This window comes from Plecotus auritus (assembly GCF_963455305.1).
Source record: "Plecotus auritus genome assembly, chromosome: 2".
In the NCBI taxonomy this organism is placed as follows: domain Eukaryota; kingdom Metazoa; phylum Chordata; class Mammalia; order Chiroptera; family Vespertilionidae; genus Plecotus; species Plecotus auritus.
Window position 1 is genome coordinate 170356070 of NC_137771.1, and position 12393 is coordinate 170368462.

At 40.3% G+C, this 12393-nt stretch overlaps 1 protein-coding gene across 3 annotated transcripts in view; it reads right to left on the reverse strand.

The window, feature by feature from the left end:
• HACD2 (3-hydroxyacyl-CoA dehydratase 2) overlaps positions 1-12393 on the reverse strand; it is a 91210-nt gene that overhangs the window by 24337 nt on the left and 54480 nt on the right. For all 3 annotated transcript variants that reach the window (XM_080658296.1, XM_080658297.1, XM_080658298.1), the window contains exon 4: positions 11097-11185. In XM_080658296.1, the coding sequence (XP_080514422.1) occupies positions 11097-11185 (89 nt within the window). The remainder of the gene's footprint in view (positions 1-11096; positions 11186-12393) is intronic.

Consider the following 12393-nt stretch of genomic DNA (forward strand, 5'->3'; position numbering starts at 1 on the left):
TGACATCAAAAATATTTTTTTAAAAAAGGTACTACCTAATAGTATAGGAAATGTCTTATACTTGAAGAGGATGTGTTCCAACAAGAAACTTGTCAGAAATTTCATTATGAAAAATAGGAGTAATATAGGAGACCCTACTGATGCATCTAGAACATCGATTAAGTGTGTGTGTGTGGGGGGGGTAATAATATTTAAATAGACAAACTGGGCTGTAAAATGCACTGGAAGACCTACGATCTGGAAGTTCTGGAGCAAAGGGAACAGAAGAAGCCAATAGTGCTCAAGCCTGAATGGATGGCATCTGCCAGGACAGCCTAGAATGGGGTAGCCTGGGGCAGGTCTGTCTGGTCCTGGCCCCCTCCCGAGGGAGATTCCCCCAAGTGAAGGTAATTGTGCAGTGTCCTGGGAGTTTGCTGGGTATAAGCGCTCTCATAAGAGGATTGACAACAGAAATGGTGGATGTCAGATTTAGCCCCTGGGGAGAGAGAGCAAAAGAAAAGGCCCTAAGAAGCTTCAGTGAGGATATCTGTGGGGCAGGGTCACCACCAGGAGCAGAGCCCAGAGTAGATAAAGATTAACATTAAAGACAAAGGAAACCAATTTCCTGATTTTGTTCACCTTGGAACCTAGTCAAGGACAGGGTGGGCAAAAGTAGGTTTAAAAGTTGTTTGTATGAAAAATAATACAATAAGTAATAAGTAATAATACAAGAATAAACTGTTTCACATACTCACAACTGTAAACCTACTTTTGTCCCACCCTGTATTAACTGACAAGGGGGGATATGTTCTGTAGGAAGTGGCTTGCATAGTTTAAGATGTTTATTGTTTTTGTTTTTTTTTTTTAATATATTTTATTGATTTTTTACAGAGAGGAAGAGAGAGGGACAGAAAGTCAGAAACATCGATGAGAGAGAGACATCGATCAGCTGCCTCCTGCACGCCCCCCACTGGGGATGTGCCCGCAACCCAGGTACATGCCCTTGACCGGAATCGAACCTGCGACCCTTCAGTCCGCAGACCGACGCTCTATCCACTGAGCCAAACCAGTTAGGGCTGTTTTTGTTTTTTAACTGACAATTTTCAAAGTACAGTACCATCAGAGTAAAATATATTTTAAACAACTGAGTTCCAGTGGAGTTTTTCAAGGGCTACAAAACAACTAAGACAATGGGAGCAAGATGCACCATGGCATGTCAGAAGAGAACCTACAGTGACTGAACAGGATCTAAGTATTTTTCAATATTTTGAAATAAAACATCTACACACAGCTCAAGAAAATGTTGGAGAGGGATAGACAGAAAAACAGGAAGAGAAAATTAGATAATCTGATTTTGGGAAATCACCTATGCTAAAGATAGGCAATGGCAAACCATCCAGCTATAAGGAAAGTAACTATCTTTAAGTGTCCATTATTAACAGACGTGGAAAGTGACATTGAAGTACTGCGGCGTTTGTCTAGGAGTTGTCTAAAGTTTGACAGTGCCTGATTAACAATCAAATAATGAGGTTTTCTACCTTTAGGAGAGAGGCTGGTTTTAAAAGTGACGGTGATGCAGAGCCACCTACAGAAATATTTAAAATAGAAAGTAAGATGGAATAGGGTGGAGAATTTTAGACATCCAGCATTCAATGGGGCCAAAAGATACTGAATGTTTCCCAATGGCCTTTGCTAACTGAGGTGGAATGTCACCGTGGAAAGGGCAGTGGGCGAGAGGACTTCTGGTCCAAGCATGATGCCTGAGGAGGGATGATGTGCCCAGACACAGCACTTCAGCTCCTCACCTGATGGGTGAGGACAAGAAGATACTCTTCCTGCCTCAGTGAGATGCCATGCTCATGGATACCTGCTAGGGACAGAAGCGGATGCAACCACAGGAAATGCCAACAAGAAAAGCAACCTTAGGAGGTGGAAAATCACGAGCACACTGTGATCCCAGTTGGAGGACCCAGAACGACCTGAATGCAACTAAAACAGGACCAGTAGCGTGGGCTTTAGGATATTATCTTTCTCAGTATGTTAGTAAGAGTGAAAAAGAAGAGGAAAGGAAGAAGAAAAAATTGCGTTCCATCTCTGAAGGAAGTAGCATTCCTTCCGAAGTGAAATTGCTTTATCAGGGATTTCAGAAGCTGCTCAGCAAAAATTACATGCTAGAGATCATGGTTGTTAAATACTACTGCCTTGTTTTAAATATATTTTTCTCATTTAATCTTCACAAAAACTCTGACATAGCAGGACAGATATTAGTATTACCGTTTTACAGATGAGAAAAACAAGACTGAGAAAACGAAACTGCTATGTCCTAAGCCACAGGATAGTGTCAAAAACACTTATTAACACCTCACTTAAGTTATGGACACTAAGCCTCCATGTTCTAGAATACTGAGTTTGAATTACATAGAACATACTAAAACTGTACAAGGAGGGTAACATTTCTTGATAAGCCCCAGGAAGAGAGATGTCTGCACAGTCTCTGCTCAGGTGGAAATGACCTAACCCTCTGCCTGGTGGCTTTGGCCAGGCAATGGGAGGCACATGCACAGGACAGTGTTCTTCACAGCAACCCCCCCGCCTAAGGGAAGCAGCTAGATTCCTTCTGCCTCTCTCGAAACTTTAAGGGTTTTGTGCTTCAGGAATGAAACTATGGCTCTTAAACTTAGAAACAGATGGTAAGAATTGCTTAGAATTCACATAAATTAAGTAGAAATGTGAAGAAAAATCAAGAAAAGAGAAGGGTCAAATAAAAGTTACAGCACAACATACAGTATCTTTTCTCAAACCTTAGAATTCATAAAATTATCCAAGGAGCTTAATAACAGTGATGATTCTCTGGCTCCACTCCCAAGTGTTTGACAGGACCTGGAATATGCATTTTTAATAACCTTGCTTGGGTAATTCTGTTCCAAATTGTCAATAAACCCCAATATAAAAAAAGTCTTGAGACTTTCATGGAAAGAAGCCAATTAATTGCAGGAATTCATCACAGAGTCACTTGAGCACTAAACAACAACAACAACAACAACAAAAAACCCCAGAGAAGCAAATAGGCAAAATGTTGCAGATAAGCACACAGGGCCAGCTGGTGTGTGCATTTCAAGGACAAATGATTTGACTGGAGAGTCATATCTCAATATGCCTGAGGTATGACAGAACTGTTGATGAGGAAACATGCTCTGGATCAGAGATAGGGGTGTTCAACTCCATACAGGACAAGGCATGGAGAGCAGGTGAAAATAAGGATGTGTTACCGCACATTGATAAAGGGTGAGAAGGATACTCTGATGCAGTGGGAAGTCAACTCTGCCATTTATTGGGTGTGTGACAGTCACTTTGCTGCTCTGGCTTCCAAACTCTAAATGGAGGAAGCTACAACCCATCTCTAGGGACAGTTGTCAAGAGTGAATGATCATAATATATTTTAATAGAGCGCTCTGTAAACTATAATGCATCAAACGAACAAAAACCAGTATAATGATAAAAAACTGGAGGTTACTAACATTCTTAAACACTGATTATAATCTTTTTGTAAGCATCTTGCTGAGAAGTTGGCAAGAATGACAGATTGTCACAAAGCCCAGTAGCATGTCAAAAAGAGGTAGGAAACAGCTGACTGGTGAAATCAGGAGCACTCACAGAACATTCCAGAGGAATGAGGGAAAACATCCATTTCCTTAAGGGTGAGAAAGAAAGGAGAGAAGGCTCAGCATTCCAGGATACAGTCCTATTTCATGTAAATTACCTTAGTAAAGTACGGATACACTTGGGCTAAAGCCACAGTGAGTCTAGCAACTTCTTTCTCAACGCTGCTCATGGAGGTGACCGGGGACTTCTGATCGTACACTAGAACTCAGGAGACAATGTGGAGGGCTGGGCCAGGGAAAGGGACAGTGGCCTACTTGTGTGTCAGGAATCTGGGGCTTGGCTTAGCTACTTTCAGACAAGGAAGAACAAGTATCCTGTGAACTTGACTGTTTTTGTGGATTAGCATTTCTATTGCAGTTCATTCTGAAAAATCTCAATCTTGTTTTACTTCAATTGAAGAGAAAGAACAGACTCCAGCAGAGGATGAGAGGAATGAACACCCAGGAAGGCCCACTGTAGCCGTAGGGGCAGCTCGGCCCAGGGGTGAGGAGTCAGTTTAAGGTCTGGGAGACAGGTGGGAACAGTGGAAAGGAAAGAGGTCAGCCACAATTGCTCATTCCCTCCTATATCTCCTGGGCCCCACTGCACCAGAAGCTTGTTTTTGTCAGAAGCTTTATGCTTTACTTTTTTTTCTCCAAAAGGAAAAAAGTGGGAAGTTTATCTTATATTAGGTCAAGAAAAAGGTTTTGAACATAGAGACCACATTTTTTCCTTTTAATATCCTGCCAATCAAGGTGTCACACTAGCTGATGGGTGGGTCCTAACATATCATAGAAGAAAATCATCACCTTTTAGTTCTACAGTGTACATGGTGACATTTATGGGACTAGCATTACCATGAGGGAGAGAATTAAAATGACAAGTCAGGAGGGCCTATTAAAAGAAAATATACCTTAAGTATGATAAAAGTAGTACTGAGTTCTCAAAGGTATATAGGCTATACTTTAACACATCGTGTACAATTACACAAAAACAAGGGAATGAGCATGGAAAATGTGAGCTGGTCAGAGGGGGTGGAGCAAGAGTCCAAGTCCACATGGAATGCTGTGAACACAAAGCGATCTCATCCACTGCAGAGGGCACTGCGGTGTAAGAAGAAACGGAGAGAGATCCAAGATGGCGGCGTAGGTAAACACCTAAACTGCTGCCTCGCACAACAATTTCAAAACTACAACTAAAAGACAAAACGTCTATCACCCAGAACCACGGGAAAGCTGGCTGAGTGGAAGTTCTACAACTAGAAGGAAAGAGCAAAGAGCATTGAGGGGTGCACAAGCGCTGAAAAGCTGAGGTACGGAGACGCGCGAATCGGGCTGGCGACGGGTGACTGGGAGCGCTGCTGTTTTCAACCCGAAGGGAGTAAGCTCCCGATTACTCCGAACTCATTTCTGGGGAGACTCGGGGGACCCAAACTCCTACGGGGAGAAGCTGGACTGTCTGCCATTGGGTCGGAAAGTGAGGGTGGCTTGCTTGCAGGGCTGCGCGCAGGAACAATTGTTTATTGTGCTGGGACGCAGGACGCGGGGACACGGTCGGAGACGCAGAGCCACAGAGCCGGCTTACTGGCAGCCATCGCTGTTTGCCACGCCCTACCCTAGTCACCCCCTGAGACCCTGCCCTGCACAATCTACAAACCCACCCAAGCTCTAAGCAGCGGCTTTAGCATGTGAATGGCCTGCCCTATCGCAGCTTAACATAGCAAACTTGCAGCCCAGGTCAGACAGCTCTAAAACCTCCAAAGCCCAAGCAAAAAGGAGAAAAACTGTAGTTCTCGCTGTAGCGCCTGCTGGGTGGCCTCAGACAGTAGCTGACCTGCACCCCATTGGAGATCCAGAAGTCAGTGTACCTAGTGGTCAGTGTGAGACACCAGATTTCAACTCCTCACATCCATAAGTGATACATTCAAGAGGCAGACTCAGTGAGCACCAAAGCCCCACTGAAACAAGTCCTGCACCATAAGCGTGTCTCCAGCACAGCAGTTCTTCCATTATAGACACAGCGGGTCCTCACAGCCAATTGGCCTGGAGGTCAATTCCTCCCAGTGTACCAACAGCAATCAAGGCTTAACTACACCAAGACTTTGCACTCAGCCCACAAAGGGGTGTACCAAGAGCGTCCACCTCAGGTGATTGGGGAGGCTGAGCTACTGGCCCCTATAGGTCACCTACCACACAAAGCCACTCCATCAACATAAGGAAGCAACAAAATGCGGAGACAAAGAAACATGTCACGAATGAGAGAAATGGAGGAAAGCAAACTAATGGATGACATAGAGTTCAGAACCACATTTATAAGGTTACTCAAGAATCTTCTAAAAACCGCCAAGAAACTTGATGAGACCTCTGAGGAGCTTAGTGAGACCTTCAAGGACCTTAATGAGAATGCCAAAAAAAATGGAAAAGGACCAGTCAGAAATTAAGCATACACTGTCTGAAATAAAGAATATACAGAAACTCAACTGTAGATCAACGTACCCCAAGAATCAAACCAAAGATCTGAAATATGAGGAAACAAAAAACACCCAACCAGAAAAACAAAAAGAAAAAATCCAAAAATATGAAGATAGTGTAAGGAGCCTCTGGGACAACTTTAAGCGTACCAACATCCGAATTTTTGGGGTGCCAGAAGAAGAGAAAGAGCAAAATATTGAAAACCTATTAGAAGAAATAATGACAGAAAACTTTCCCTACCTGGTGAAAGAAATAGACTTACAAGTTCAGGAAGCACACAGAACCCCATACAAGAGGAATCCAAAGAGGACCACACCAAGACACATCATAATTAAAATGCCAAGGGCAAAAGACAAAGAGAGAATCTTGAAAGCAGCAAGAGAAAAACGGTTAGTTACCTACAAGGGAGCACCCATACGACTGTCAGCTGATTTCTCGGCAGAAACTATGCAGGCCAGAAGGGAGTGGCAAGAAATATTCAAAGTGATGAACAGCAAGAACCTACAACCAAGATTACTCTACCCAGCAAAGCTATCATTCAGAGTTGAAGGTCAGATAAAGAGCTTCACAGACAAGAAAAAGCTAAAGGAGTTCATCACCACCAAACCAGGATTACATGAAATGCTGAAGGGTGTTCTTTAAGAAGAGGAAGAAGAAGAAAAAGGTAAAGATAAAAATTATGAACAACAAAATGACATCAAATACATACCTACCAACAAGTGAATCTAAAAATCAAGTGAATAAAAAATCTGAAGAACAGAATGGACTGGTGAATATAATAGAATCAGGGACATAGAAAGGGAGTGGACTGACAATTCTCAGGGGGGAGGGGGTGTGAGGGGTGCAGGAAGAGATTGGACAAAAAGCTTACACCTATGGATGAAGACAGTGGCGGGGGGTAAGGGCATGGGGTGGGGTGGGGAATCAGGTGGAGGGGAGCTAGGGGGAAAAAAAGAGGAACACCTGTAATAATCTGAACAATAAAAATTTATTAAAAAAAAAAAAAGAAGAAATGGAGAAAGAAAGTAGAGTAGTATGAAAAGAATCTGAACATTACTATGAGAAAGTGAGATATATTTTACTACGCAGCTATTTATGAGGTCAATTTCCTTATGCATTAGTTATGTGGTTCCCACCATCAGAGTAAAAATAGCTGAATATAAGGAAAATAAAGATATTTTAACGATGTTTCAGGAAACAAAAGAATGAAATTTGGTAGGGAAGTCATCTGTAATGTTGTATAGAACACACTGAGTTATAGCTAATATAAAACTCCAAGGCAGGAAAATAGCATTTGGCTAAGAGAAGGGGCTGAGGAAAGGCGACAGATGATAGCCTCTGAAATGCCACAGAAACAGGCTTTCAAGTTACTATCAATGACTTGGGGTAGGGTTCTAGAAAAAAAATGATGGCCCAGGATGGTCTGGCTCAGTGGGTAGAGTGTCGGCCTGCAGACCAAAGGGTCCCGGGTTTGATTCTAGTCAAGGGCACATGCCCATGCTGTGGGCTCGATCCTCAGTAGGGGGCTGCAGGAGGCAGCCGATCAATGATTCTCTCTCATCATTGATGTTTCTATCTCTCTCCCTTCTCCCATGGACACAAGACACTGTGGGGGTGGGATGAGGGCATGCGACAGGGGGAAGGTCCATGGGGGAAAAAAAGGAGATATATGTACTAATATATGTAATACTTTAAACAATAAAAAAATATTGAAAAAAAAATATATATATTTTTAAAAAAGCCCTAGCCAGCTTGGCTCAGTGGATAGAGTGTCAGTCTGGGGACCAAAGAGTCCCGGGTGCAATTCCAGTCAAGGGCATGTACCTTGGTTACAGGCTCCTCCCCAGCCGGGGCCCTGGTTGGGGCTTGTGCAAGAGGCAACTATCGATGTGTTTCTCTCACATCAATATTTCTCTCTGTCTTTCCCTCTCTCTTCCACTCTCTCTAAAAATCAATGGAAAAATACCCTCGAGTGAGGATTAAAAATATATATATAATGAATTTCTGTTCAAAGAAAAGGGAAATGAGGAGAAACTGTGATCCTGGAATAGCAACAACTGTATATCCCACTTACCTAAGAATGAAGTCAGCTGATCAGTAGGGCATATGTAAAAGTGTCACCAGAGGTGGCAGAAAGACAATAAAATTTACTGTACCCATCTTAAAAAAACAATGTTAATAATAGAAACTGATTAAATTTGGTTACAGAGAAATAATTTTTAACACGCAAATGTAACAAATATATAACTTAAACTACTGCAAAGCTCAAATATGACACCATCTGCTAAATGTCAAGGTTACCCATGTGTCAGGCAGCGCAGTTACTGAGGACAATGGCCAGCTCCATGTACCTGTAATCCTAAGATACTTAATAGCTTTTTCAGTCAAGCAGTCTTAATGATCTGCCTAGGAAATCCTGGCTAACAATAATATGGCTAACAGAATTGCCTGACTTGATTTGTAAGCATTTATTTACTTGCTAGCCTGTTTGCCAGATGGGCCAAGAAGCAGAGAAGTGGTCCCTGAGAGGAGAAGCAGAGGCCATGAATAATCCATCAGCTGCAGCATTAGCACCTGCACAATTAATATTTGACTATATTGGCAAAATGATTAATCACTCCATAGTTGACAGTACTCTGTCTTCACATACCTAACATGTAATTATTGAAAGTACATAATTACCTATTTAAGAATGTAAATGAGTTACTATCAGAAAGAAATAGGCCACTTGAGACTGTTGGGAAGTTAAAACTATGAATTGTTTTTAAAATGAACAGAAAATAGTATATACACGAAAGTAAGAGAGTAAGAAATATAGGTTAAAATAGATGATTTATAAAACGAGTTTTATAATGAATGAAGAGGTTACATGGTACAAGTAAAGTAACTTTCCCTTACTCCATAAACAGAAGTGAGAACAAAGGGTAATATGCTACATTCGATTTATTTGCCTGTTATTTTTAACCGTTTTTTGTTTTTGTTTTTTTTTTAGTAAAAGATATGTGACCATTCAAGAAGAAGAAACACTCATTAGAAAGGATATATGCACCCCTATGTTCATAGCAGCGCAATTTACAATAGCTAAGAGTTGGAAACAGCCTAAGTGCCATCAGCAGATGAGTGGATAAGAAAATTATGGTACATCTACACAATGGAATATTACGCAGCAATAAAAAAGAAAGAACTCTTACCATTTGCAACAGCATGGATGGACCTGGTGAATATTATGCTGAGCGAAATAAGCCAGTCAGAGAAAGGTAAGTATCACATGATCTCACTCATATGTGGAATCTAATGAACCAAATAAACTGATGATCAAAAGCAGACTCAGAGTCTAAGAAGCATGAACAGACTGTTGAGCCTCAGAGGGAAGGCAGGGGAGGGTGGATGGGAAGAGATCAATAAATGAACTTGTATGCATATATGGATAACCTGTGGACACAGACAATGGGGTGATGAGGGCCTGGTGTGGGGAGGAAGGGAGCGGGCTGGAAGAGGTTAATGGGGGGAAAAGGAGGACCTATGTAATACTTTCAACAATAAAGATTAAAAAGAAAAAAAAAGAACTGAGTCTTATAGGAATAAACTGTTGTACTTCTTAAAAAAAGAAAGAATGCATTCTCCCTGCATAGAAAGTTCAGACATCTTCAAAGAATGAGAGAACTTAAAAATAAAAGCTTGGGCATCTACAAATTCCATATGAATTTTACAAAAATAGTAACAGCTTAATCAACTCTGGTTAAAAACTCATTAGCTATGTGCATTTTTCTGTTATTTATCTACACCATATGCTAATAAAAATTTTTTAAAATTCAGTTGAAATACAAATGGAATTGTGAAAATAAATCCCCCCAAACAAAATGTTTTGACAGAAATTTCAGAAGAATAGAGGGCAAAGAAAACACTGAAATAATGCTAATGGATAAGAGTGCATTTCATGAGCCCCCAAAGAATCCAATAATGTTGGTGATAGGTTTTTGGAACTGAAAAACTGAAACATGAATCCTCATGGCAGCTACAGGTACTTTACCTCAAGGTGACATTACCAAGAAAGAAATGACTTTTAAAAAGCAAAAAACATACAGGAAAACAACCTCCTTCCCCAATACCAGAAAATGAAAGCTTACTTGTGAACTCACACTTATGGTAATGAGGGTTTTCTTCCCCCGTTCTTACAAGGACTATCCCTGGGCCTGGACCTGCCTGGGTATCTCCAACCCAGGCCCCTAGCAAAGAGCATTCGCCTCCCAGATCCACTAGACTCAGCACATTTGTGTATTCCATTAATCCTGGTAGCCTGGGTGGAAACAAGTTTGTTTCTCCTGGTCCTATAAAGATCAGACTGTTCTGTATAGAGAACATTTTGAAGGTTGCCAGAGGGGAGGGTTTTGGAGGGATGGGTGAAAAAGATGAAGGGATAAAGTACAAACTGGTAGTTACAGAATAATCACAGAGATGTAAAATAAAGTACAGCATATGAAATAGTCAATAATATTGTAATAACTATGTATGGTGTCAGATGGGTACTTGATTTATCAGGGTGACCACTATGCTGTACACCTGAAACTAATATAATATTAATTGAAAAATAAAAATTATTTAAAAAAAGAAAAGATTGGACTATTCTGGGAATGAATTAACATCTTCTACTCCCACAGCCCTACTGTAAGGATACAGTTGTCTAGATTTCAGTGTGCTGGATACAAGCAAGATACCAGAAGAATATAACTGATTTGCAGACTACATGTATACCTCCAAATCTCCATGGTATCAAAGATTGCAGGACTTTATCATTTAACCAGTCTTCTCTTTTAACAACATTGCATATTTGGGGTACATTTCTCACTAATAACCCTATTCCTACAGTGAATATGAATTTTATCTGGGCTACACTGATGTGAAATAGGATTCCATCTTTAGATATAACATATATGTGAGAAAGAAAAACTGACTGGCATTTGTTAGTGCTAATATTATTTTATTTCAGTCTATATGAACACTTACCTCTTTGACACTGTGTGTTACTGCCCATATTAGGAAAACTCTTGACATCACTTGGAAAGAAGTCAGGACAACAGAGGATGGAACAATTCCTGAAAGAAATTTTAGGGTGGATAAATACATTAGGTTTATTTACTAAGTTTTAACATGAAATAAATTTTCTAAATAAATTCTCTAAAACATTATAATTTTAATGTTTGGACACAAAACCATCTTCAAACTGAAACTTATCTTTATTGCTATATAGACTGTTTTTCAATGTAGTAAATATTAAAAACCTTTTCCTCCCTCCCTGAAAACAACAATATGGTTAATTACAATAGCAAACCATTGAATCTAGGTATCCTTCTTAAGCCTGACCAAGTGAAATATTTTTTACACTTACCATATAGGTACATAAAATAAAACCACTGCTTAACCTTTAAAAACAGACACTGAAAGTTCATTAATAACATGGGTTTTAAAAATGAATAGGCACCTATAGAAGGAAAATCAACCTGCATATTTGGGGTCTATTTCCCACTAATAGCCCTATTCCTACAGTGAATATGAATTTTAGTGGTAAATATACCCCAATATGTATTTGTATCTAATGAATGTTGGAAGCTCCTAAATATCAGACTTGTTATACTATCTAATGGTTATGTCGGTATCTTTTATAATTCACTTGAAGATTTTGCCAACAAGCATAGCAAAATCAAAGTTTATTATCTTTACAAACAATTTCTTCTCACCTTGTTTATTACAGTAAGCATGGGTACAATTATCCTCCCAATGTCCTCAAGTTAGAACACTGGAATCAGATTTAATTATTTTATGTATGCCTCAAATTCTGCTAAGTTTGCATTTCTTTGGCCTCTCCCTTCGATTTCTATAACCACAATCTCTATCTAGAGACCAGCTACCACCATTGTATAAAATTCTTGCCTCCTTTAGGTCATCTTAAACCCAGCAATAAGCCATATCTATAAACATCATTTTCTCTTGTAACTTGACACTGGCAAGGGACTGCTACTAAAATAAATCTAAAAGCAGAATTATGGGTATACAATCCAACAGCCCCCCACCATTACTCTGGCTTTACTGTTGCAGCAACTAGACTTAACCAACTTCTTAGATCTATTGAGTTACATGTGGGCCACTCCACACCTGCCAGGAACCTCTCACCATAGTCCCAGATCCTTCTTCCACTTTAAAACTAACCTCATCTTCACATTTACTGGGCTATCTCAGACCAATATCCAAACCCGCTAAAATGCACTCATCTGGACATTTATATTGTTGGACAAACTATAATTTA